Genomic DNA, 13,725 nt, shown 5'->3' on the forward strand with positions numbered 1-13,725 from the left:
GACTCTTGCCCAGATCCAGACCCTCAAAGGGAGCAGCTGCACTGTTCCCTGCCAGAGGCAGAAATGACACTTTACTCATAGAAATTACTCAAAGCTACTTACGAACCAAACAGAAACACTAAAACCTATTACAATAAACATAATCAATGGTTCCCAGCTTAAACATACTACTAGAGGCTATGTAGAGGCACTGTACAAAATCTACACAGCAAAAGGACAATAGTTTTGTTGACTCCAAGTAAAACTGCTAGTGAAGTTCACCAGCTTAGATACTGATCTCATTGCTCAAAAGAGAGGTGAGCATTACAAGATTCAGGAGCTTATAATTGTTACTTCAAAAATTGGTTTCAATATCGTCAAATAGTGGAATTTTTCAAACAGGACAGGAAAATCGGTTTCCAGGTGGAAAAATCAAAATTAGAAACCGAACTGTTAGAACCCAATACTAAGAATTTATCTAGAATGTATAACTTGTTGCTGAAATGGAATACACAGGATGAAACAGTTAAATCGGCTATGATTAAGTGGGCACAGGATGTTGGACACAACATTATGTCAGCTGACTGGGAATGGTTATGGAACACCGGCATTAAGTTTACGGCATGTAATGCCTTAAAGGAAAACATTATGAAAATGGTTTATAGGTGGTACATGACCCCAGTCAAGCTGGCAAAAATTTATCATTTGCCCGATAACAAATGTTGGAAGTGTAAAGAGACTGAAGGTACCTTCTACCACCTTTGGTGGACATGCCCGAGGATTAAGGCCTTCTGGGAAACGATCTATAATGAAATGAAAAAGGTACTTAAATGTACCTTTCTTAAAAAACCAGAGGCCTTTCTCTTGGGCATTGTCGGCCAATTGGTGACAAAGAAGGATAGAACTTTTTTCATGTACGCTACAACAGCAGCAAGAATACTCATCGCAAAGTACTGGAAGACACAAGATTTACCCACTCTGGAAGAATGGCAGATGAAAGTGATGGACTATATGACATTGGCCGAGATGACAGGCAGAATCCGTGACCAACGAAAAGAGACGGTGGAAGAAGAATGGAGAAAATTTAAAAGTTATCTTAAGGACTACTATAAACTCAATGAATGTTAAAATGTTGTGGTTTTCAGAAACAAAGGGGTACAGGGATATAAGGTTAGAATACAAAAGAGGACTAAGATGACAGAGATCGGAAAGTAATAATTGGGAGTTGTTTGTAGAATTATGGACATTGGGATGCAGAGAGGGGGGGTATGGGGAAGTCAAAGAAAAGAGGTTTATGAAAATATGTTTGAAACTATACGTGTATGTTTGTCTTTTTAAGTGTTTGTTTGTTTTTCTTAAAAAATCCTGTAAAACCAATAAAAATTTTATAAAAAAAAAATATATATAATTGTTACTTCAAAAGGAGAGGTTGGATGGCCATCTGTCATGTATAAACTAGTTGAGATTCCTGCATTGCAGGGGTTAGATTAGATGACCCTTGGGGTCCCTTCCAATTTTGCAATTCTATGATTCTGAGAGGCCCCCCAAATTCTTATCTGTCTCAGATTAAAATCCAATCCGGAGAAGAATTTCCAGTGTACTCACCTACCATTTCCAGTGCCTCCATACACTTCCCCCTCCCACATTTACCCAGCTGTGGCAGCAGCCGAACAATCATATCCAGCATTCACTATCCTCTCCTTTCCATCAGGCTGTTAGTGCACGAGGAAAAAAGGGCTACTTCAGACATGTAATTTTTCCCATTTCCACAGCAATTCCAAATTTGATATCCAAAACTATGGCTCCAAAAGTCAGCCATATTTTCCAGTCCAATCCAATGTGAGCTAAGAGAGGGAGAGACCCTCACTAATTCTATGGCATTTAAACACAAAAGATTTCTTTACTTAGGAATCTGGAAACGAGATGACTGTTTAGGGCTATTAGATCTGTCGCCTTGTCTAATCGCCACCTTCCTGTTTAGCATGTGCTTGTTCAAGAACAATCATTTTTCTAAAATCGGTTTTCTGAAACTGAATCCAATCAGTCAGGTCCAAGCAGTGCATGATGAGAAGGCACCACAGAGCTGCTTTCAACAAGCAGCTGCATTTAAATAGATGCATACATCAAACAATGCGATTAAGGTATTTCCACATGAAATAGGGGTGGCATTAGGCTCAGCAAGGCAATGAATTCCCAGCCTAAGTTGCCTAAATGGATGCAGTCAAGCAGCTTTGGCTTGCGATCATTAGTCCTCATCATAATACCATTCTTACTTTAATAAAAATCCATCACTGTCGATGAGGAGTGGGGAGTGTGTGAGTGGGTAGATCTTTAACAGGTGCTCTGTTCCGCAGCAGGAAATCTAGTGGATACATTCACAAAGCAATCAAGCTATTTACCAGCAGGAGCGGAGAATCTCAGGCCCAGGGCCAAATGCAGCCCTCCCAGCTTATTAACCTGGTGCTCGGAACTCTCCCCAGGCTCCACCCCCTTTCTCCAAGCCACACCCCTCCCTAGCCCTGCATTGCAGCCTGCTTGGGTGTTTTTGCCTATCTTGGACTCAGAGCTCAGTTGCCTATCTCAGTTGCCTATCTTGGACTCAGAGCTCCTGCAAGTAGGTTGGATCTACTTGCATGGTCTCAGCCATCACAACATCCTTCAAGAAGGAGTCGGCATAGCCAGCTCACTATTCAATTTAGCTTCAGGAAGTGCAATCACACCAGGAGGATATACCATGACATTTGGGGCATCTGATGACACTAAGTTGTGACTGTCTCTAGGCAACTCACCAAGCCTCTCCCTAGCATCCAGATCAGCACCTCCCAAACCACAGGGCCCTTCCCCTAGATCCAAGCTCTGCATTCTCATCCCAGTCCTCCTCCCACTTCAGAAAAGCCCTGCAAAGAAATCTCAATTGGACTCATGAAAATGGTTTGCCTTCTGAATTGGGTGCCAAATTAATTTTTAATTCTGATTTTATTTTATTTATTAGATTTATATACTGCCATTCATCATAAGATGTCAGGGTGGTTCACAGAGTTTTGAGGCCAGATCTGTACAGGGTAGCAAAAGATCGGATCCCTTGCGTACTAGTATCACTTCTCCTTCAGAGCTAATCCCTCCAACATTTGGCACTTCCTTTGAAGATAAGTCACCTAGTGTAACGATGATACAAGGCGGAAACAAAGCTCAGCACCTTGCCCAAATCAGGGATCATGGCTTTGCTCAAAATGCAAACAAACTGCAATCAATAAGCCAAAAAAAAAACCCTTAGCTACAGAGCAAACCAAACCTCAATCCCTTTTTTCCTGATATGATTCTGAGTCAGCAGTCATGGTTTGTTTCCTTCTAGCAAGTGCAGGGAGTGTCAGGAAGCAAATCACACAGTAAGCTATGTCTTATGGCTTGCTGTGACATGCAAATATGATGAATATCTAAACACTGCAAGCCTTTCCTATCCACAAAATGCCAGTTCCCCCTATGCAAAATCTTCCCAAAACTGGGACTATCTTTATTTACAGCAACTGTTCTCCTTCCTAGGAATCCCCTAATGGATCGTGCCCATGAGATCACTTGCGGAAACTGCAAATATTGTAGGCAAGTTCTGCATTCTCTCCAAATATGATATTATTATTGTTACGTTTATCTTCATATGTAAATGGCTGCAGGTTAGCAAGATGATAAAGGGGCTGAATGCTCATTGATTGTTTGGAATAGTCACACTGGGAGATATAGGTTAGTTGTGAGCAGTGATATTAGGGATTATAGGATTAGAATTGTTTTATCTATAGCAGGGAATGGCAGAAGTGGAACAGGGGTCTATGTGAGGTCATACATTAGCAAATGCAGCTGCAGTTTAATTGTTCTGCATCTTCCCTCATATACTTGATGCTCAAATTTACATTGCTAAAATTAAATTGAAAAACATCAATGTGTGGCCCAAATATGTCCCACAGATGGTAAAATCAGCAGCTTGTGGATGCAGACGGGATTTTGAACAGAATCTACAGACTGAAAAGGCCTAAAGCAATTTTCTGTGCTCATATGTAAAACTGAATGCAGTGCATTATTGGTTTATTATGTACCACATTTTCCACAGAAGTAGTACAGAGAACTTGATAAATAAATACATAGATAAATAAATAAATAAATAATCACCACACATGGGAGTACTTCTGTAAGTAATTCCTACGTACGGACTCATTAATATAGCCCTAACCTAAGCGGGGTGGAGCAAAACCAGGACTATTGCAACTTTTAGGGGAAATGAAAGATGGAGCAGGCTTGTTTTCTCCTGCCCCAGAAGGCAGGACCCGGACCAATGGATTCAAGCTACAAAAAGGAGATTCCGAATCAACATCAGAAATAACTTTCTGACAGTATGAGCTGTTTGACAGTGGAATGGACTCCCTTGGAAGGTGTGGTGGGCTTGGAGGTTTTTAAGCAGAGGTTGGATGGTCATCTGTCATGGATGCTTTAGTTGAGATTCCTGCATTGCAGGAGGCTGGACTAGATGACCCTAAGGATTCCTTCCAACTCAACAATTCTATGATCTTGGAAATAATCTGTGTGCCTTTCACAGAGCTCGCTGTGTGCACGTGGCCCTCCCACTTTATTATGCACAGAAGCAAGTTTATAACACAGTTCCTATGCCAAAATGCAGGGAAGGGTCACCAGGCTTGATTGCCTTAATACCAGACCATGATGGGCAGAAACCAAGGGCAGAAACACAAACTTTAGAGACATTACTGCAGTGTGAGATGCAAGTATGCCACAGACGTGGATGGAATTGAGATCCAAATTAGGAGATTAATTTGCCCAAGTTCCACCAGCTCTCTCCATCGAAAGAAAGAACTTCTCTTTTAAATGATGTGGAAAATAACTTGCATATGAAAATGACAGAAATGTTTTGTTGTTGTTGTTTTTTGCAAATTGGATGGCTACAATGCAGGCATACCTCTGAGATTGGAACATCATTTGCCTTTATTCCCCGCAGACAGGTGTTTATTATGCATCTCTCTTTCTCTAAATTCCAACCACACTTCGAGACACATGCTAGACAGCAGAAATGGGATTTAGGCACCTGCGGTAAACTAAAGAGGCTCTCCCAAGCCTGTGACTAGGAAGAGCACCAGAGCAGCTACTCACTTTTAATTGCTCCCTGTAGCATGGAGCAATTAGGGAAGCAAGTCTCAGGCAGAAATCCTTTGAAGTCCTCATATCCTGAACTCCAACTGCCTGCAGCTCCATAGCTCTCGGTTCAGATACAGCAGAAAACAGTGGGACAGGTTTTTGGCATGCACAACACATTAATGCCGTTGTGTGCTAACTATGTTCACTACTGCCCACGTCTGAAAAATCTAAATTCTACATTGCCATGTTTAGATGACTCTGTGTGTAGCAGATGCTCATCCTCCACCCAACGGCATACTTGGGAATGACCCATGCTGACAATGACAGAAGCAAGTAGGTCAGGTATAGATTCCTATTCCTAGATGCATATTTCTAACAGCAAAAGACCACACATTGTACCGCTGCTTTTTAAGGCTGAGTACATTTCAAGACTTTATTCTTGTTGTTCTTTGTATTCAGGTCCCAGTCTGAAAGTACATCAAGTGACCCCTTTGCCTTATTTGGCATAATTGCATAGTAGCTCCTATAAAACATGCCGGAATTGCCAATAAAAAATGGTAAAGGGACCCCTGACAGTTAAGTCCTGTTACAAACGACTCTAGGGTTGTGGCGCTCATCTCGCTTTACAGGCTGAGGGAGCCAGCGTTTGTCCGCAGACTGTTTTTCCAGGTCACATGGCTAGCATGACTAAGCTGCTTCTGGCGAAACCAGAGCAGCACACGGAAACGCCGTTTACCTTCCCGCCAGAGCGGTACCTATTTATCTACTTGCACTTTGACGTGCTTTTGAACTGCTAGGTTGGCAGGAGCTGGGACCGAACAACAGGAGCTCACCCCTTTGCGGGGATTCGAACGCTGACCTTCTGATCGGCAAGCCCAAGAGGCTCAGTGGTTTAGACCACAGCGCCACCTGCATCCCACGAATTGCCAATGCCACTCATTTTAAAGCCTCCAGGAAAAGCTCTCTCTCCCCCTCTTTATTAAAACACATTTATTCAAAAGTTACAACACAGCTTCGTCCACTGCCATAATATCACAGAATGATCACTCCAATCCTCAGTCCCTTGTCACTCCAATCCTCAGTCCCTTGTCACTGTCATGCTGGCTCACCAAATACTCTCAATCTGGTTTACTGGACATTTTAAATTAATATATCGCCTCCAAAGACACCTCTGTGATGATGGTGGCATCAAAATATCCTGTTCTTTTTCAATAAAAGAGAAAAAAGGAGACCAAATTGTGCCAAAGGTATCTTTCTTGGAGATGACTTTGATTAGTTGCCCATGGTATGTGAGGCATTCTAATAAAGCAATGTTCCAGGTGTTATTAATCCAAGTCGTTACCGGTATATTAGAGGCTTTCTTCCATCGTTGGGCAATAACTCGTTTAGCTGCTCTGAACAGGAAAGAAATTAATTCTTTAGATTTAAGGGTAGAATTTGGGGCCAAATCTAGTGATAGTAAGGTAAGTAAGGCAAGGAGAGATAGATTGTTTAGTGATTTGGGAGCGGGGTCTGACTCAAAGCTGTTTGCAGCTTTAAGCATTAGAACTGTACCTTGAAATAGCCAGAAAAATAAACTTGCAACTAGGTACAGTTTGTGGAAGTGCCAGATACCAAAGCTCATCACATTCTCCATCAGATGAAGTTTCAAGGAATAAAGGCTTAATATGACTTCTAATCTTAACCAAGCTTGGCTGCAGCAAAGACATACATATGGTGGTAATCTCTCCAAGTCAGACTGCAGGCTGAAATAAGTTGGAACGGGTAGAAAGCACTCTTGACAAGAACTGCCACCTGCATATACAGCACCAGGCCAGAAATGCAACAGAAATTACAGGCTGCAAAACTGAGTCAACAGCCGAGGAAAATACCAGATATGACCAAATGGCTACCCACGATAAGAAAATTTGTGGGATTTGCAACTTGAGTCAGCCCTATGACTAACACAAATAAAGAATTAACCCAACTAAAGAACACTTCCAGTTCCTTAGAATTAAAACATAAGAATCAGTTTTTAAATCCAAAAACTAAAATACAAGAATCATGGGAACATTTGTCAATTTCTGAGGTTTATTTACTACTTGTTCTGGCAAAAAGGCATGTCGCTACAGTATTCCCACTGGACACAATAAACAGGTCAAAATGTAAATATCATAAGGCTAAGCGTAAGCTGAAAGCACTAAGCTTGCGGGGTGGGGGACAGACAATAGTTTTATACCTTAGTGAGCAGAAGTTCTCCATAGTTTGTTATTGCCCAGTTGACACATCTGAGTGAATGGTACACCACAAGAGTAGAGATGACTCCTGCTTTGCTCCTCGCCTAGCACAAGCAATAATACACAATACCTGGAGTATCCTGACATCTGAATCAGGAATAGTGGTTTATTTTGCTCAGACTCTTAACTCTGAATAACACACCTTGGCTACACACTATGGTTTGTTTGGAGCAACCCTGGTTTGAACATAAAGCTAAGCCAGAGGTCATGTTTATTGCTCCCATCGACAGCAAGGGAAAAGCAAAGCAGGAATCACCTTCACATCCATGATAAATCATTAGCTGAATCAGATTTTGCTGAGTTTTCCATTCCATTTAAAACACAATAATAACATAAGAAGAGCCCCACTAGACCATGCCAAAGACTCATCTCATCCACCAGCCTGTTTTCACAGTGGTCAACCAGATACTGATTGCAGCAAAGCGACTGCACTTCTTGCAGGGAGAAGACCCTTCTCTGCACATGGAACGTTGGGCTCTGTCTCAGAGATGTCCACTTGGGAGTTGCATTTGCCTGATGTCATTTTCAGAGGCTATATCAGGTACAATAAGCACAAATGGGAGAGTGCCTGCAGCATTCCAGCAAGTTCTACCCAGCCACCCCATGCACATTCGTTGTAGTTTCTGAAAACACTACTATGAGAACAACTGCAAACACAGATGACTCTGTCCATGCATTCGGAAACCCTGAAAAAGGACTACCAAGCGAGCAGAGGAAAGCTGCCCATGTGTACAGTCACATATGTGGGAGTCATTTCAAACATTACAATGAATGTCTGTCATTCAGGGACTAAGCCTGCTGCTGCAATGCTGCTCACCATTCTCCACAATGCACATCATAGGTGTGAAAGCGGCTTGAGTCTGTCTCAGAAAGGAGGTTTATGTTGAGGGAAAACTCTGAAAGGGTTCTGAAGTTTGTGCACCTTTTTTCCTAAGGCACACTTGCAATTTGCCAATGCCTTTCTTGGCTTGGGCAGCTAGGAAATCACCTTGCAGCCAGGCTCTTTTCTTTGAGAATTGGCAGGTGCCAAACCTCATGTGCTCATGTGAACTCCACCCATCAGGAGACAGTGTTGAGGCAAGAACCTATGTGATGTTGTTTCTTCCACCTTCTCCAATCCTTAAAACAGCCTTTTGCAGAGAGGAGAAAGGGATGAGGGTCTGAGTTTCATATTTACTGAGTTCAGTAAGTGGCTGGCTTCCCCCTCCCTCTGTGCCCAGTGTCAAATACCTGCTGGCTTTATGCAGCTGTTAAGAGCATTGAGAGAGCATGCTCTGAGAAGGAATTCTAAAATAATGGTGGCGTTCTGCCTCTAGAGTACATCTGAGTACACCTCTCACACCTGGAATTTTGAACAGACTTGAAATTCTGAGAAAGTACCAAGGGCACCAGTCACAAAATGGATGCTGTGTATAGGAGAAGCCAAACCAGTGTAAACAGCAACTGAACTGGAAGAGAAAACAATCTCTCCCGCACCGTAGATTTCTGAGGAGTATTTATGGAGACTTCTTGCAGGTGCCATAGGAGGTACTGCTGGACACACCGGTGACTCCTGCTCTAAACCTCTCAACATAAAAAACTGAACCTTCTTCAGAAGTCCAGTTGGTAGCATCTTGCAAGTCCTCAGAAGGTCTGGAGATGCAAGAAGTCTAATCCTGCGCACACACTTTTAGTCAAAGCGCTGCAATAAGAAACAAGGGCAGATTCAAGAGAGACTGTCTGGCCTACCTGAATGGCTTCTGTGGTGTGATGAGGCCAGAGTCAGCCTTCCCCATAGCGTTATAAGGCAGAGAGAGAGCACCAATACCCCTTTGCTCAAGCTTCGGATGTCCCTCTCACTCATTCTGCCAAGGAAAAAGAAATTGCATTAAGATCCACATGTCATGGATAGGGAGTCTACAGGTCAGAAAAATCCCAGCATCTCAGACTAGATCAAGTTGCTGTTTCTGGAACAAACAAGCTTTATTTTAACATATTTCAGCATTTCAAAACTAAGTGAGTGGGGTTATACAAATATAGTCCAAATAAATTCAGAACAAAATGAGCTTCTTTTTGGTGCCAAAATAAGTTGGTCCAAAATTCAGCCCAGGAAAAGGGAATTGGTGGCATAAAGGAAGATCTGTGTGTTCCAAATAGATTCCTGCCACTTTAAAAAACACACCATTTTGCCAAGACTCATTCAGCCTTTTAACAACAGGCTTTCTTGTGCAATAATAGAAATAGGTATTTGAATAATGATACTTACCTCCTACTGGGGCTTCACAGCTATTGTCTGTGCATTGGCCAATCTCATATAGACTCGGTATTTGCAAAGAAGGGCAAACATCAGGGCATCTAAAAAATGAAAACAAACAAACAAACAGCTACTTAAATTTACAGTGGACAGAGTCTGCCTAAAAGCACCAGTGAACCGTACTGCCCAAGACAAAATTCTAGAATAACACATACAGTAGCTTGTAAACAGAGGCTAATCCTCTTTGCAGAAACAGTGGCGTTATTATTATTATTAGTATTATTAGTAGTATTATTATTATTAGTCCCTCTCCTGCCCTCCTCGTATTTCAGCTAACATCATGGGTGCCTATTTTACAGAGGACAGTCCTCTCTTTGAAGGGTTGAATAGAACACCTGAACAGAAATCTGGGAAGGCAGGAAAGTGATAAAAGAGCACAAGATCACTGCTGAAGGAAACCAAAGACCTGCCTAGTCCAGCATTCTGTCCTCCTTAGTTGCAAGACTGTCAGGTATTATTCTTCCCTTCTTCCCTTGAGGACAGTGGTGGCAGCTATTTTTGCCAGGGTAGCCCACTCATAGGATAAATGGGACATTTGCACTGTGTCACGTTCTATGAGGCAGATTGGGGTGAAGAGGCAGCTTGCTGCTAGGAACTTTTTCCAGTTCTTTCTGTACCCTACAAAATGACTGGCCGATAGCAGCAGTTAAAGGGCAATAGGTGAAAGGGGCGTCCATTCATGTAACTCCAGCTGGAATACATCTATATGGGGATCACAGTCAAACTGCTCTATACCTTGGATGTGAGAAATGCTGTTAAAAATGGGCCCTTGCGGAAGTGATTTTTCCCCAAACAGGTTGAGCTTATTGTAAAGTGCATTTCTAGCACCTAAAGTTCTTCTTGCATTTTGTTTCCTTTCTTTTTTTGCCTGCTGTCCAGAGCGCCAGATCCTACGGCAAGCCTATAGCTGCCATCCCTCCTCCAACCACATCCAGACACTCACACAGGACATTCACCGCTTTCACTGGTTCAAATTTAAAAGAGAGGTAGAGCTGGGTATCATCCGCATACTGATGGAACACCCAGCCCAAACCCCCTGATGATTTCTCCTAGTAGCTTTATGTAGATATTAAAAAGCATGCGAGGAAAGGATGGAACCCTGAGGCACCCCACAAGTGAGAGCCCAGGGGTCTGAACACTCATCCTCCAACACCATTTTCTGTACATGGCCCAGGAGGAAGGAGCGGAACCACTGTATAACAGTGCCCCCAGCTCCCAGCTCCTCTAGGCAGTCCAGAAGGATTTCATGGTCAGTGGTATCAAAGGCCACTGAGAGATCCAGCAGAACTAGAAAGCAGCTTTCACCTTTGTCCCTAGCCCACCGGAGATCACTGACGAGCGCAATCAATGCAGTTTCAGTCCTATGAATGAGGATGTAGAAATGTTAAGGGACAGCAAGCAGTTGCAGAGCATAGAGTCTTCTTGCCTGTGCAGTCTCCATTTACTAGGGATGGGGGGGGGGACGACAATTCACAGCCTTGTATATCACCTGCTGCGATTTAACGGGGTCCAGAGTGAACAACCACAGAAGCTGTAAAACTTTAGTGCCCAATCAGAATTTATTAACAGGGAGCTGGAGAGCGAGTGTATGTTGTTTGTGGTGATGGAGAGCCCTTCCTGGGCACAGGGCCAGCTCACAACTGTTCCTTGTCAAAACATAACACTGGATCTCTAATGATTTATCTGTAAGCATTTTAATCTGTCGTTCTATGACAGCAATTCTTAAACTCTTGTTTTATTGTGGCCCACTATTCTAATTTGCTTGTTCTTCAGGAATCACAGTACAGTATTTGCTATGAGGCTGCCTGAAAGGCTTCTTGGATGAGAACTAATCTCCTTCCAAACTCTGAAATGGCTGTAACGAATTCACAGAAGGGGGAGCATAGTTTGTGTATGCACCATGTTACTGAGTTGTATTTGTTAAGCAAGGCCAGTAGTGGGGGCCCAATCCATTACGGTGGATGAGGCATTGCCCTACCAACTCCCACCTGCCCTCAGAGAGCCCTTCCTTGCCTGCTTCATTACTTAGATGTAGCCCAGGGTATGGCAGTGCCTGCTGGTTTCATCCCCCACAGACTCAGTGTTGCCTTTGTTCAATTCAGCTGTGAGGAGCATGGGGACAAAATTAGGGCCCCATTAGCAAGAGGGCTTGCTGCTGAATATGAGAAGAGCTATGAGTCTCAATGGATGCCGTTTACTTGATGACCAACTGCACCATCCCCTCAGTAGAGATGCTGGAGGATTCTGACAAAAACAGCAAAGGGAAGTGGAAAAGCTGCAGGTTGCATGTTCACCTGTGGTCAGGAACGAAACTCAATCCTGCCAATATAATCTGTAGTCATTCGCATTGATGTTGTTTTAAATATGCAAATGATACCTAATTCATTACTTTGAATACATTGTTTTTGACATTTCCTTTACATTGAAATGAATGCAAGTTACACAAATAGTTTCATAAGTTGCATAACTTATGTTAACTAGCAGACTGTGAGATGGCTAACACAGTATTTGGCAGAAACTGAACTGCAGCAGAACATAAACCATGTGGATTATGATGAACACAGGTTGGAATGGAACTTGCCTTCTTATATCCCTACTCCCCAGCGCCTGCTGTCTTATAGCTATGCTATTATAGTGATGCCATGGACTGGCTGGATGCAGAGAAGTGGTGGGAGGCACCAGCCAGGGAACCCCCATGGGAAGGAAGGCCCAGAACCAAAGGAGTGCTGGTGGGACAATGATGAGCAGTCAGAGGAAGAAGGAGAAGGCTGCAAGGAGGAGGTGTCAGCAACAGGAGACAGGGTTTAGTGAACAAGAAGAGTCTGTGACAAAATGCAGTTGAGTCTAAGGCTGAAGCAGAGGCTGGAAAGGAGGGGGTCAAGAGCTTGCTGAAGAATCCAGGAAGCCTCCCCCTCCTGCTGCGACCAGCTCCCCTTCCCCCTTGGTCTCCAAGAACACAGAGAGAAATGAAAAGAGGTTAGTTGTGCACAGACACAGTTTGAGACTGTGTGGGTTAAACTCTGAAAAGGAGGAGTCGTAGAGAAGGGTGCTTGCAACTGCTTCATCTGGGCAGGACCTCCTAGGAAGAGTTGCTGAGACCACTAGGCTGGAGCTCTGTGGTTTGTTTTCTTGAATAAAAACTGGCCTCGGGTGATTTGTTTTTTTGTTGCTGACCTACACCCGAGTCAAGCCTTGACAGGTGGGCACTCAGTTGTACAAGCACAATCACAAACCCTTCCAATTTCCCCCCATTCTCAGATAATTTTTTTGTAAGGTCTCATAACATGCAAGTCATGTTATGGCATAGGAATCACTTACACAGACATTACAGAGACTAATGTTCCATTCAAACAGCCTTGTTCGCATAAGTTTATTTTTCTAGTCAGACAATGGTGAGATCCACTTGCAAAGTGGTAGTATAAAAAGGTTCTGCATGAATTTCCAAACTAATAAGGAAAATGTTGACTCACAGCCATTTGGGATCCTTTTAGTGACCCAATTTTATATGATTCTAGCTACAAGCTTATTCAGAACTCACAAGGGGAGCCTAGAATAGAAAAAGCTCCCAACACATAGAGGGCTATGAGAATTGCAACAGAAGGAAAGGAACCAGGAAGCAGAGCTTCACGCTCCCTTCTCACGCAATGATAATCTCATGAGGGGGGATGCTGGAGAGAGGGAACAGCAGAATCCATCACAGAACCAGGTGTACACAAGATTACTTCTAAATGCTTTCTTGTGAATTCATGCGTGTTAAAACAAGTGGTTTTCATGTACTTTTTCAATGGTAATCCTATGACCAACACAGATCCATTGCCCACTCAATCATAAAAAAGTTAATGGAGCACCTACTGAGACCCAACTTTTTACATAAATTCTGACCTTGATTTGGTATGTCAGAAAACAGCCTACCTCAGTCCGAGGCACTTCATAGGCTGCCCAGCTCAACTCAGTTTCTTTCTGAACTATTTGTCATTCCCACTTCCTCTCAGTTCCATTTTGCAATTACCGTAAGCAACAGGCAGCTAGCCTTTAGCCTCCCAG

General features: G+C 43.1%; 1 protein-coding gene across 2 annotated transcripts in view; it reads right to left on the reverse strand.

Moving 5' to 3' along the window:
* Nucleotides 1-13,725, reverse strand: part of TAFA3 (TAFA chemokine like family member 3) — a 101,638-nt gene that overhangs the window by 49,114 nt on the left and 38,799 nt on the right. For both annotated transcript variants that reach the window (XM_083509129.1, XM_083509130.1), the window contains exons 2-3: nt 9,634-9,722; nt 9,117-9,232 (exon numbers count right to left, since the gene is read on the reverse strand). In XM_083509129.1, coding sequence (XP_083365255.1) covers nt 9,117-9,231 — 115 coding nt within the window. In that variant the 5' untranslated portion in view covers nt 9,232; nt 9,634-9,722. The remainder of the gene's footprint in view (nt 1-9,116; nt 9,233-9,633; nt 9,723-13,725) is intronic.

Source organism: Podarcis liolepis (assembly GCF_965112155.1).
Source record: "Podarcis liolepis genome assembly, chromosome: 6".
Classification (NCBI taxonomy): domain Eukaryota; kingdom Metazoa; phylum Chordata; class Lepidosauria; order Squamata; family Lacertidae; genus Podarcis; species Podarcis liolepis.